The sequence below is a fragment of the Podarcis raffonei genome, chromosome 8 (assembly GCF_027172205.1).
Source record: "Podarcis raffonei isolate rPodRaf1 chromosome 8, rPodRaf1.pri, whole genome shotgun sequence".
Lineage (NCBI taxonomy): Eukaryota > Metazoa > Chordata > Lepidosauria > Squamata > Lacertidae > Podarcis > Podarcis raffonei.
In genome coordinates, this window is record NC_070609.1 from 33,976,537 (window position 1) to 33,990,011 (window position 13,475).

The 13,475-nt window shown below is 48.0% G+C and overlaps 1 protein-coding gene across 4 annotated transcripts; it reads left to right on the top strand.

Annotated features, from left to right (window-relative positions):
* The first annotated feature begins 1,475 nt into the window (after positions 1-1,475).
* LOC128418925 (alpha-taxilin-like) lies at positions 1,476-13,402 on the top strand. Of its 4 annotated transcripts, none has more exons than XM_053399117.1 (11): positions 1,580-1,670; positions 3,206-3,453; positions 4,196-4,522; positions 5,068-5,159; positions 6,774-6,948; positions 7,543-7,733; positions 8,781-8,900; positions 9,195-9,269; positions 9,697-9,789; positions 10,008-10,103; positions 11,123-13,402. In XM_053399117.1, exons 2-11 carry the CDS (start codon positions 3,240-3,242, stop codon positions 11,465-11,467), a joined length of 1,728 nt encoding a protein of 575 aa, XP_053255092.1. In that variant the 5' UTR covers positions 1,580-1,670; positions 3,206-3,239; the 3' UTR covers positions 11,468-13,402. The 4 variants fall into 4 exon arrangements, with proteins under 4 accessions (XP_053255094.1, XP_053255092.1, XP_053255091.1 ...); XM_053399116.1 differs by lacking the exon at positions 1,580-1,670 and adding an exon at positions 1,808-1,888; XM_053399118.1 differs by lacking the exon at positions 1,580-1,670 and adding an exon at positions 1,971-1,990.
* The last annotated feature ends 73 nt before the right edge of the window (positions 13,403-13,475 follow it).

Here is a 13,475-nt window from a genome sequence, read left to right on the forward strand (position 1 = left end):
TTCACTATTTCCTTTTTTGCCTTAAACTGATGCTAGGATTTGAAATCCTGCCGGAAGAAAAACAGCCACAGTAAATATATGGGCTTCTTAGTTCTTGCTGCAAGAAATAAAAGTTAAACAAGAATTTTGCCTGTTGAAATAACCCAAAAGGTCATAAAAAGTGCCTCTCCTGGATCTAAGTCTAGGTTATACAAGTCGTGTTGCAGCATGTGGAAGGGAGTGTTTTACTGACGCACCAATCTCATCTTCCTGGTGCAGTTTTTCCTTTTTTGTTTTTGTTTCCATGTAATATAAATTGGAGTGGGGAACTTGTGGTTCTCCGGATGATGTTTGGACTACAGCTCCCATCATCCTTGACAATTGGCCATGCTTTCTTGGTTTGGTAGGAGCTTGAGTCAAATGCCTTCCAAAGGGCTGACAAGTTTCCCTTTCCTGATCTAAATGAACCAAAGGCTCGAGCACAGGCAAAGCAGTATAGACGCCTAGACATATTCCCTCAAAAGGCTTAGTACAAGTTAAAATTGAATGTGGGGAATGTGTACCATGCAGGTGCAAATTCTTGCTTAACGTGTTCTTCTAGAGTCCAGCTAAAGTGGAAAAGTTCAGGGAGAGGAGGAGCCAAAAACTGCTGCTCTCTGAGCTGTGCTAATGAAGTGGCCCTGCATCCCTTCTTTCCATTCTTTTATTTTGACCTAATGTTGTTGTGGCTGCTGTGAAGTGGCAGATGGGAAGAGGCTGGCTTGTTAACGGAACTGGTGGTGACCTTCTCTTGCTACTTAACGACATCCTCATCTCTCTGAATTTGTACCGGTCTGTTGTCATCCTGTGACCACAGGCTGAGCTGCTGGGGGACGCAAGAGGAACATGGAGTGATCTGATGCCTGGAAGCTGGCCTTTGCAGGAATCCACCTTAGAGCCCACATGGGTCACCAAGGGAGAGGGTGGTGCCACTATAATGTGCTTGGGAGGGGGAACTTCCTCCCTGCTGTTCTTGTTCCCAGCTACTGAGGGAGGCTCTTCCGGTCAGGGGTGTGAGAGAATTTGAGGTGTGTGGAGAGAGAGATTGTCCTTTTGATTGGGAAGTTTCCACGCTTCTAAGTACAACCAGATAGTGCATCTGAAGCCCTTTTAGCATTTTAAGGGTCAGTGTAAATATTAATTATGAAAGCTCTCCCTTGCGAGCCGCCGCCCTGCCATTGGGTAAGATCCCTTTCCCTTTGCCACCTTCCTTGCTTGGGGTGGGTGCGTGGAACTAGCCGGGATTTGTTCTCCAGCAAGAAGCCCGAGACCGCATTCGAGAGGATGCTGGGAGTTGTAGTTTTAACGAGGCTGCCTCTTACCCCGCCCCGTTCCCCCGGAGTGATGCATGCCGGGAGCTGTAGTGCAGCCCAGACTCCCGCCTCGCGTGCCGCTTTTTTCTTACCCCTTCGAAGTTTCCCAGCATGCTTCTCCCGGCCGCTCCCGCTGATTGGCTGGCGGCGGCTGGCGGCGCATGCGCAATTCTGAGACCCGGGGCCGGAGCTGCGTTCTCGAGCTTTTTGGAACCGCTAAATCCAGACTGGAACCGGGAGGGAGCGCTGGCGGCGGCGACTCGTTAAGAAGAGAGTGGCGGCGGAGCAGCAAAAGGGAAAAAGCAAAAGCGAGCAGAGCAGCCCCGTGGGTGCTGGGCGGTGAGTTTGGTAGGACGCGTCATACCTCTGGGCCGTGACGTCAGAGCACTAAGGGTGACGACAACTCTGAGTGAGTGACGTGGTCGTGTGGCGAGCAGGGAGGGCCGCGGTAGCGCCCTTCCCCCGGGGGAGCATGCGTAGTGGGGTCGGCAAGTTGAGGCTGGGGGGCGGGAGGAGTCCCGGGTGGGCCAGGACGGAGGCTGGGACTGGCTGGAAAGGTAGGCAGACTGAGGAGCGGGGCTGGGACTGAGTGGCAGGAGGAAGAGGAGGCCTGTGGGTTTCCATAAGGCCTTCTTTCCCCGCCCCGCAAAGTTGCAAAGGTAAACACAGCAGCAACTCAAAATACATAAAAGGAAACTTGCGGCAGCAGCCATGGGCTGGTAAAAGCAGTAAAACCCACGCCGGGTATTTGGGGTGTTTGACTGAGTGGCAAAGAAACGGGGGGCTGAGGTCAGTAGACTGCTGAGCTGTGTGCATGGATGAGGGAGAAACAGTAGTGCTGTTTTCTTGAGAGGGCCCTTTGGGGTATATTTGCCAGGGCTTGGTGTGGGAGGTGAACAGGCGAACATTTGGAGCCAAGCAGGGAGCATCTGGGGCCTGAGTTCCCAACTCATGTAATAAAAAAGGTGTTAGGGCTGAGGGAATAAAAATCATAGGTGGTGTTGAGCTAAGGGAAGGAGGGGTCCCATGAGTTGCTCATGTCCTAAGCAGTTGTAGTGGGAGCAGGGAAGGGCTGGCCCAAGACAGTTTGGCACCTGAGACAAACCACAAAATGGCACAAAGCTGCCCACAAGAGGTGTGTGAAGATCTGCATCAGGAACAAGCGGGAGTCAAGGTGGAAAGGAATAAACTTCTACATCGGGAACGAGTGGGAGGAGACCAGCAGTGCCTCCTATTCACCAAGAGGCCACTGCAGAGGCAACATTGGGGAGGGGGCAGCAATGCATTCCTTGGGGACTGGATCTGCTGTCCCTGTAGACCCTGCCGCCTGAGATGGCTGCCCCAACTTGCCTCATGGGTGGGCCAGCCCTGGAGTGGGGCTTGGCTGGTAAGACAGAGAGGTAAGTCACTTGGGGTTCATGACAGAACATCTGAGGGCATTTTGTTTTCTTGTAAGGGACTGGCAATGTTCTCTGGGACTGTGTGGAAATGTGCCACATATTTTTTTTGCATAGGAGAGGGGTATAATGGGAATGGGCTAGGAGTTTGAGGTTCCCTCAACTGATAGGGTTCACATGTTAGCTTTTAACAGGCCTCTCTTACCTTGTTTCTGATGGGGATGGGTGTGGCCAGGGCAGGAAGATAAATCAGGGGTGTTTTTAAACCTATGAGAGCAAAGCTCTCCGCTATGCTGACCATACAAATTGTCCCAAGCTGTAATGAATGATACATGATTTCAATGACTGCACCAGCAACTATCCTTTCTCTTGAATGTGGTGTTTTCTTATCTAGTAATGACTTTTGATTTCCATTGAAATTGCCAGTCATCCTCTGAACTTAATGCTAAACAGAGGGCCACATTTTTCTTTTACTAGACGCTGTTGGAAGTGGCTTGGAAGGTGACTTACAATGAAGAGCCAAGATGGGGAAAGCAAAGCTGTCCTTCTACCTGCCAGCCCTTCCAAAATGAGTAGTGTGCTGGGGTTGGAAGACTTAGCTGAGGCTCCCATAGTGACTACAGAAAGCTGTGAATGTCCACACCAGCCTGAGATGTGCAGCTTGAACTCTTTGGTTGACGGAAATGTTGAAAACCCAATGAGTGAGGAGCAGAGTAAGAAAGAGGGTATGTGTTATCATGAGGCCCGTTGCCCTTTCAAATGTTAGTTTTTATATCCCTTTACATTTTTCTTCAGCCGTAAGCTGCTAGTGGGATTAAACATTTATTTCCTTTGTCTTTGCACCACCACCGCTAAAAGGGATTGTTGTTTATATTGCATACTTTCTTAAATCTCACAATGCCCATCATTTCATCGACTGAGAACTCTAAAGCCAAAACACACCTGAGGCCATACCATGCTCTCTTCCAGGAAGCGTTGGTCTCATCTCTTCCCCTCCTCCCCCGTGCTGTAATCCTAATGTACCACCTTTATCCCCAGCCCCTTATTTACTAAACACTAGTGTCTACATGGCTAAGAAGTGCAAAAAAAAGACTTTTATATATTTTCTGTGCAATATATGCAGTGGTTTATGTAAAGTGCTTATTTGTTAACTGCTTGAACCTTACCCAGGAAGTTAGTTTTTATGTCAATTTTCTGTTATCAGTTTCCAGGCCTTATTTTACAGGAAAAAAACAGCTCATTTCTTCTGTGCTGTTAGTAAAATGTCTAGTACATTAAGAGCAGAATATTTTGAAATATTGTATGCTATTCTGGTAGACTGTATAAACTTTGCACAATGATCTGAAACACAATAACATTTGATATTATTTAGTTAGTAAAATCCTTCTCCCCAGTTTGCACATGTTCACACATTTAATATCTTGCGTATTAATGTTAAATAGTGTTGTTCATTTATTCCTTTTGCAGCACTTTTGGTGAATGAGGCTGTATCCCAACCCCACCAACCGGTTAGCTGTGATGTCTCTGAAGAGCTAAGCAGACAACTAGAGGACATTCTGAACACATATTGCCTGGATACAAACCAGGAAGGACCAGGAGATGACAATGGGCAGAGTGAACCTGTAGAGATGGATGAGGCAGAAAAGTGCCGGAGTGAGTCCCCAAGGAATGGCGAGCAGGAGCAGAGTTGCCCTGAGATGAATGGAGAGAAAGAGGGACCCAGAGGAACCAGTGATGAAGGCGGCGAGCGGGATCAGAAACGAGCCCAAGAAAAAAAGAAAGCTAAGGGGCTTGGTAGGTGGTTCCTTCCTGATAGTGCTCTGCTCTGCTGTCCCATCCTCAGTTTATGTCCTAATCCTAAACGCAGTTGCCCTTGCTAAAGAGTAATCACTTACTATTGCAATCTCTTCATGGGCCTCTGGTCTCTGCCTGCTGTGCTCTGATGTTGGAATAGACATGCCAGGGCTGTTGTGGCTGGTATTGACTCAACTTCTTTCTGTTACAGACATTCTGGACTGCCTAAGTTGAGATTGTAGAGTGCTTAAGGCAGAGATTTTTCACATTATGATGACTGAAAAAATAAAATGTGAGCTGGCTGCTCTCTGGAAGATGCCCTTTGTTAAAGAGCAGTGAGGCAGGCAGGAAAGCGTATAGCAGAGACCAGTCCACATCCTGCCTCCCCACCCTGATCTACAAGCTTATAGAAAACTGGTAGTAATTTCCACAGTCTACAGGTTTCTAGTTCCTTAGATTCTTTTGGTCTCAGACTCCTACTCTCCACCCCCTAGTTCTTTTCATTGTGATCTGAAGATGTGTCTATATTATCCTTTGTGTTCCAGGCAAGGAGATCACGTTGTTAATGCAGACCCTCAACACTCTCAGCACATCTGAGGAGAAACTGACAGCCCTCTGCAAGAAGTATGCTGAACTGGTCAGTGTCTGGCAAAGTGAGAGGGAGGGATGCTTGAGTGGGGTATTAGTGCAGGAGGCAACAGGAGAGGGCTTATTCTGAAAGTGAGAGCTTATCTCTGAGGAAACCAGATGCCAGGGGCAGGGTGTACATGCTTTGCTTTGAAACTTGTATGGTTTGTTGTGGGTCATAACAGGTTCAGAACAAGTGGGACTCCATCACCCAACTTGTCTGCTAAAGCCAAGACATATGCTATTATAGTTTGGTGCAAGTGTAGGTTAAATGTTGGGGACGTGGGTGCCATATCCAAATCCCACTTAACCGCCTGGCCCTTCATAAGGGGCAAACTTTGTCTTCAAGGGACTTGGGAGTTTTTCATAGGGACCATAGATAAAGTAGTTTGTCTATGATGAGGAATGCAAAACACCCAGGCAGCAGAGCACTCCCTCCTTTTGTACTTGGAGACTCTTTCAGAAACCTTTATGGCCAAGCAGAAGTGCTCAACAGGCTTCTAGCAGTGCCTTGCCTCTTGGGAATCCCAAACTAAACCGCAGGCAGCAGTGTGCTTATTGCCAGGTTGCTGCCAGTACTGGAAGGATGGGTGGGGAGGAGTTGTAGAGTAGGCCTTCCCAAACCACTGGTAAAGGAGGCTTTACCAGAAGATTTACCAGTTAAGGGGTTAAGAGAGCTGCCTTAGACCTGTGAAATACATAAAACACTTTAGGCACAAGTGGCTCCAGTTTTAGGATGCTCACGTTGTTCACTGACCATGAGTACTTCTGCTAATAGCTTCCAGTGGCAGTTATCTCTTACCCCTGGTAGTAATAGGGGGTTATTGTTCAGGTTCATCTCTGCCCCAGTGTGTTCATCAAACCCACAGTGTCAGGTGTAATGCATATCAATCCACTGACAATCAATTTAGACAATCTCAACTGACCTTCTTTGGAGTTTCATAGTCTTTGCAACGTCCAAACTATGGCAAAATATCTGCAATGCGATGCTTCCTACTCAATATCCTTGTTAAACTGCAGGGTCCAGAACTGGACACAGTGCTCCAGGTGGGGTCAGACCAAGTCAGAATAAAGTGGTACTATTAACTTTCCTTGATCTGGACACTATTTAACGTCGTTATGTGAATTTGACAGAAGCTTCCTCATGATGAAATGCAGGACAGCCTCAGCTTTGAACAGTAAGGTCTGAAGGGGGCTTACGAGTCTGTGCCACTTAGGCAAACACCCTTCAGATCTTGATGCCCAACACTGCATTGTGCTGCTTGCATTCTTAAGATTTTATAATAACTGAAAAGGACTGCACAGGTAGAATACATGAGAGTCCCAACAATTAGAGTTGCATCCAGGGAAGATTGGGACTTGGGTGGCTGATCTCTCTTGTGGCTCAGGGATCTGCCTATCCAAATTCATTGGCCTTTAGCCTAGCCAGAAAAAGAGTGCTGTATTTCTAGCACAGAAGGGCCACCCAGGATGATGCATCCCTCCACCATGTTGCTTCAGTACTAGTTTTCCCTCTTCTCCCCTCTCTGTCCTTATTGCTCATATGTTTGGGAACACTCATTTTACTGCTTTGTGGATACCATTACTTATGCCTGTCCTGGTCTGCTTCTCTTTGTCCTGCCAGCTGGAGGAGCACAGAAACTCTCAGAAGCAAATGAAAATTCTTCAGAAGAAGCAGACCCAGTTGGTGCAGGAGAAGGATCATTTACGGAGCGAGCACAGCAAGGCCATCTTGGCCCGCAGCAAGCTGGAGAGCCTGTGCCGGGAGCTCCAGAGGCACAACCGCACCCTCAAGGCAAGTGAGGCCCAACCTGTAGGTAGCCTCTCCCCCACCCCCATCAAAGCCCCGGGTGCTGTACCAGTGTCTGTGCAGGCCTCTCCTCCAGAGACCTGTGTGACGCTGCTGCACCTTTGGGGTCAAAAGAAAGCCTATCCAAGCATCGTAGTTCAGCCTAAGAAGGGAGATAACATTGTTGTGGGGGCAGCTCCTGGCTTGTTATACTGGATGTCTTAGGTTGCCCTCTTGGCTGATTTTAAATGATCACAGTGGAGCCCCCAGTCTGTGACTTTGTAGACAAATTGGTTGGGGGGGGGCAGGATGGGGGAAGAAGGAAGAAGATAACAGCTTCTGAAATGGATTTCAGCAGGTGTTTTCCAATAAGGGATGATAAATAATTGCTTTTCTCCAGCGAGCCAGTCCATTTTTAGCTAAGCTCTGCCTACTGTGACTTGCAGCCATTCCCTTTTCCATCGCTGCCACTGAACAGAAGCCCTTTAAGGGGGGTGCCAAGTATCCCCACCCGGAGAGCCTTCTGCCCGCAGGAGTCCTCATTCTCGCCCTTCTTCTGCCCCCTGACTTTCACTTGTTCTTTCCAACCTGTCTATCTAGGAAGAAGGTGTCCAAAGAGCCCGGGAGGAAGAAGAGAAGCGTAAGGAGGTGACATCCCACTTCCAGGTGACCCTCAACGATATCCAGCTGCAGATGGAGCAGCACAACGAGCGCAACTCCAAGCTACGCCAGGAGAATATGGAGCTAGCCGAGAGACTGAAGAAACTCATTGAGCAGTATGAGTTGCGAGAGGAGGTGTGCAGCCCACAGTGAGCGGTGGGGTGTGCATTGTGACTGGGGGGTGAGGGACGACTGGAATGTTGGGAAGGTAGGGAGGAGAAGTATCCCCAAATCTCTGCAACCTTAGTCTTATGATAAGAATTTAGTTCTACACCACCTGTTTGTTACCCAAGTGAGGGAACAGCTTTTAAGTAAAACACAGAACCAAGGGAATTACAGCAAGCTTCAGCAGATCCAGTTAGGGACCCAGAGTTTATATTGCAAATGTCCCACTTTATCACTGTTTCCTTAGCAACCAGGCCTTTGACAGAGTTGTTGACATTCCTGTCCCTATCTGTTCCTTGGAACCTTTCAAGGAGGTGCCGGATTTCACTCTAGTGCTAACTCAAAACAGACACAGCAAAACACCCTGAGTGACTGTTTATGCCACTTTCAGGGTCAGATAGGAAAGGAATGCAGCTACTAGGAGTCATAAAATGCATGCACACAGGAATCATTCATGGATGCATTCTAGCCAAAGGTTAAATGCAATTATTGAAACATTTCTAAAATCAAAAATATGCATTTGGGGTCTCTGATTTTTTACATCAGTCGCATAAGTGTGCTGGCTGGGGCTGATGGGACTTGTAATCCAAAGCATCTGAAGGCACCAGGATTGGGAAGGCTGGAATACAGAATGTTCAGCTAGATGGCCCAAGGGTCTGACTTTGTATTAGACAGTTTCCTATGCTCATTGTAGCAAGTGGCCAGTTGGCAACTGAAGAAGCACCGTTTTGATACCAGAGTCTGCACTCTGGCTTTAAACTGACCTGTCCTATGCAGGCCCCCAAATTAAAATGCTTTCACTTTCAAAAAAACCCCAAAACATTGCAGCTTTTTTCTGGTATGCCAGAGGCAACCTCCCCATGAGTGATTGCTTTCCTTTGGCTAATGTGACTTGTGAAAATAAAAGTGATATTTGTGTCTTGGTATTGTGCCTGTGACTTTCTGCTCTTGCATTTGCCAGAAGCGGCTGCTGCTGCTGCTGCTGACTGACAGCCTGTTTTGTCTTTCCATTGGCAGCACATTGACAAGGTCTTTAAACACAAGGACCTGCAGCAGCAGCTGGTGGATGCCAAGCTCCAGCAGGCCCAGGAGATGCTGAAGGAGGCTGAGGACAGGCATCAGCGGGAGAAAGACTTTGTGAGTCTTGCTCAAATGGTCCAAAGAGAAGCTCCAGTCTGGCTGCCGCAGCTGAGCATCTCTTAGGAGGAGAGCTGTGTCCAAGCTAGGGAGTCATTTCCCCTCCTCCTGGATTCTTTGATATTCCTCAAAGCTACATCAGGCCCTGCTTGCCTCTTAATTGATCCTCTAAACATGGAGTGGAGGGAAGTTCCAGGCTGAAGGGCGCTGTTCTCCTGCAGTGGTGGTGGTGGTGGTGGGGAGTTAATTTCTCTTACTCCATTACCTTCCCCCTGTTCCTTCTCTCTTGCACAGCTATTGAAGGAAGCCGTGGAGTCCCAGAGGATGTGCGAGTTGATGAAGCAACAGGAAACGCATCTCAAGGAGCAGGTGTGTGTGTGGGTGGCACTCTTCTCTCTCCGCCCCCCCCCTTGCTATAGTTCACATTTTCTATACAAAATCCACTTTCTTAGAATGAGAAAACAATTTTCCTTCTTGCGACTTGCTGGCAGGATCAGTTGGTCACAACAGGGGCATGGCTAAAGGAACAGTTGCTTCCTCCAAACCTAAATTGGGTTGGAATGTTGTTAGGCACTTAAGATGGTTTCGTTTGAGTTCCCAGTTGAGTCCTGAATAGCTCCCTCTTCCTACCCCACCTCTGCACTTGCAGTGTTTTCAGTAAATGGTGCTTGAAGAATGTGTGCCTATGCATGTGTGTGTGTGAGAGAGAGAGCACTTCCCTTTCTCTTACTCAGCCCTGATCTAAAGAAAGAGTTGTAGACACTAACTCTTCTCCTCCCCTCCTCCTTTTTTCCAGCTGGCCCTCTACACAGCAAAGTTTGAGGAATTTCAGAACACACTATCCAAAAGCAGTGAAGTCTTCACAACCTTCAAACAAGAAATGGAGAAGGTACTGTATGTTTATGCTGCTTTCATGTGCTGTGGGAGGAGAGGCTCTGACTTAAATTGTCACTCCTATTGAACAACGCTTAAATTCTGAAGTGCACCAGCCCATCCCTTTGAACTGCTGCCTTGGGAGGGGAGGACAGCCCCTGAACTGTTTCTCTGCTGGCGTCCCAGGACCGACTGACTTACACTGTTTTTTCCTTCCTTGCTGCAACCCCATAGATGACAAAGAAGATTAAGAAGCTGGAGAAAGAGACCACAATGTACAGATCCCGCTGGGAAAGCAGCAACAAGGCCCTTTTGGAAATGGCAGAAGAGGTAACGTTGCCGCTGCCTTACCCACATTGACTTCTCTAGGGGAAACAAGAGCTTCAGGGTCAAATGCATAGCCAGACAGGCCCCAGAAATTCCTATGAGGGATTGAAACTGTGCCCACCCCTTCAAATCTTTGAAATCCTCAAGGATCTAAATAGTGTTCAAAAAATCAGATTTTCTGGAAGATTATGTTCATTTCCCCCCAGACTCTGCACTCAGGAGAGAATAATAAATATTGGCAGATCCAGTACAAGATGCTGGTGCCTCTGTAGTTTTAGAGATGAGCTTGGAAACTCTGAGCAACCTTTTGCTGAAGTCTCGTCCTGTTGATGGCCTATGCGTAGTTTTTCAGTCCTTGGAAGCATCCTCCTCCTCAAAGAGTGTGCCACTCTTTGGGGGGGGGGGGAGGCATTTTGGTGAAATCACAAATCCTCTCCATTAGAAGAAAGCTCTCTTGCTCTCTCACTTCCTTAGTTTTGCTCTTGGCATTCCGTGCTCTTGAGTCAGGATTCCTTTCAACAAACCTTTGAGTTTTTGTTCTTGCTCTTTGCCTGGCGCTCAGTCCTGGCTTTGCAGTTGGGCGCTGGCCAGTTGACAGAAAGACAACCCAGGAATGGTGCCCTTGTTTTTGTTCTTCATTGCTGGCTGGGACTAGAAGCTCCAGGCCAACCTCGATGCCACAATGAGCTGGAGTGGAGTGGAAAGAAGCAGGGATATGCACTTCCCTGTCCTTGTACTTGGAAGTTTCTTCTTCCAGAGCACACATTGCACTCCTTGCTGTGGGCTTCTACGCCCAGTGGTACAAGGAGGGGAGGGTGTGGCTGAGGGTTAGTTAGTCTCTGGTCCAGAGCTGGCCTGTAAGCTGGTTAAGGACATTTCCCATCTTAATGAACAAGCAGCTTTCCTGACGTCTTAGCAGCTGAATTTAAGCAACTTATTTTTGTCCCTTTTCATGATCTCTTCTGTACCTTGGCAAGCAGGCAGAAGCTGGCCCTGACTTTGATTTTGTTTCCCCCTTGCAGAAAACTCTCCGGGACAAAGAACTGGAAGGGCTCCAAGTGAAAATCCAGCGCCTGGAGAAGCTCTGCCGGGCCCTGCAGACAGAGCGCAATGACCTGAACAAGAAGGTGCAAGACCTGTGTGCCCTTGTGCCTCCCGCTGCCAGCACGGACCTCCAGGGACCACCAAAGGACCCATCCCAAGGCAGCTCAGAGGAGCTGGCACCTCAGGGCACCACCGTGGAGGAGTGCCTTGCCCTGGCACAGGCGGTGTGCTGCACGGGACCAGCCGAGAGGTTTGGGGAGCCAAGCATAGGAGGAGCCCCTGCTCGGGAAAAGATGGATGAAGCTGCTGTCTCTCTTGAGTAAAGATGGAGGAAGGGGGAGAGGCGGGCATACCTCTCCAGAGACTGGGCCCCAGGCCTGGGGTGACAAAGCTCAGTCCCCCACCCCCCAGGCACCTAAGGGGTTCCAGTTTAAGTCTGAAGGCGTTTTTCTTTTCTTTTTCGCTTTATAAAAATTATCTCACTATATATTACACGATATGATGTGCAGGGCAACTCCCACTTTTTATATATAGGCCTAGGAACTAGATTGAACCACATCCTTGTGTGTTGTGTGAACATCTCTAAGTGTGTGGCAGTTTCACCAAAATACCTTCTGAAGTATGGGCGTGGGGGAATCTTGCCAACCATAACCCTATTCCCCTCCCCCAAATTCAGTTCGGCTGCTACATCTCACTGTGGGTGCTATGCCATGAATGCAAATTTAGGAGGTTGGCATCAGGAGGCCCCTTGGAGGATTTGTTTATTTTTCTCATATATTGACCAGACCCAGCGGCTTAAAACCAGAACAGGAGACTCAGGAGTTTGCTATCTAGTAGGTTATTTTTAGCATGTAGATTCCCCCAGGAAAGCGGAGAATAAAGTAGATGTGACTTTGCTTCACGGGGACAAGAGACTGAGAGCCCTGTTGGTTTGAGGAGAGGGTTGGTGGGGAGCATCCTCTCTGGGACTTTGCTACTTCCAGAATCTATGTTTCAACAGCCTTACGACTTCACCGTTGCCTCTATGCTTATACACGCACAAGTGTATGTATTAAAGATTTAATCCAAAGGTTTTCCTTCCTTAAGTGTTTTGCACATGATGAGCACCCGTGCACATGGTTGCGTGTGGGGAATGCTCTGGGGGTGGGGTGGGCAGGGGGAGTGAATCCCCCACATGTGTTATATACTCCTCTTTGGGATACTTTGGTACTAAACGTCCTTCACAGTCCCAGAGGCTCAGGGAGACAAACCCTAACCTCCCAGGCAGCAAAGCCCAGTAACTAGAAACAAATTTAACACACATCAGGAGCTGCCTGGAGATTGTCCTCTGTGACCGGACTCCTATTTCCTTATCTTAACAGCACTTTTCCTTGGGCCACCTTGTCTACACAGCTCCATGTCAGTAAAAAATAGGTTTCCTATTTAGTCCTCAGTGCTGCCATGGCTAGTTTAAACGCATAGAGGCTTTTTCTGTTTGTGATTTCAATTTCTGCTGCTTCTTGGGCTTAAAACCCAACTACAGACTTCTTTGCGTTTTAGTAGCTGCTGCCTTTGGTTTTAAAACTCTGCATTCCTCCTCACTGGGACCATTATTAGCCTTTATTGTAATTCCTGTCTTGCTGAGCTGCCTATTCCTCAGTTAGTTATGTTTTCAGCTGTTGAGTGTTGGTGTTTGGGAACAGCTGTGGGCAGGCACCATTCAGGCCCAGCCCTATAGACTTCAAACACTCTTGTGTTAAAGGAAGCTGGGCTTTAGGAAACAGTATTAGCAATGCATTTTGTACGATCTGACTTCTCACCCAGGTTGGCAGATTTCTTGCAGAGCTGTTTTGCTTCCTTGTTTCTCTTACTGGAGGTAGTGATTTCATCAAAGCTTTGGGTGACATCCAGCATTGCACCAGCAGATATGGCAGGACTTCACCTTTGTCACAGCCCCTCTCCCCACGTATGCCCAATCTGCTCTGGAGGGTCCCTCAACCCTTGAGCAATTTCAAGGGTGCATGGGGGGCTGGGGTGGGGAGAGGAAGTCCATGCTATGAATGGGCCGCCTCCCATTCTTTTCCTTGTACTTTGCAGGGCTTGGCCAAAAGCTGATGAATGTAAATGGGAGATAGAACTTTACTCTTTGAGAGGGACAGAACTGAACACTGAGATGTTTCAAGAAAACCTTCCAATTTTTTTTAATGCAGTGGTACAGGCAATATCTAGATCTGTTATATATATATCTTTGTATCCAATACAAATGAACATAAACTTGACTGCATGTCTGTGCTCCTTTTTTTCTCCGCTACCATCATGGATATTGAGGCAGGCTATTGAGCTTGGCACACA

Coding starts and splice junctions, on each gene's coding strand:
- LOC128418925 (XM_053399117.1), top strand. CDS start 3,240: ATGAAGAGCCAAGATGGGGAAAGCAAAGCTGTCCTTCTACCTGCCAGC. Junction 5,160..6,773: donor GCAAGAAGTATGCTGAACTG/GTCAGTGTCTGG, acceptor TTGTCCTGCCAG/CTGGAGGAGCACAGAAACTC. Junction 9,270..9,696: donor AAACGCATCTCAAGGAGCAG/GTGTGTGTGTGG, acceptor CCTTTTTTCCAG/CTGGCCCTCTACACAGCAAA.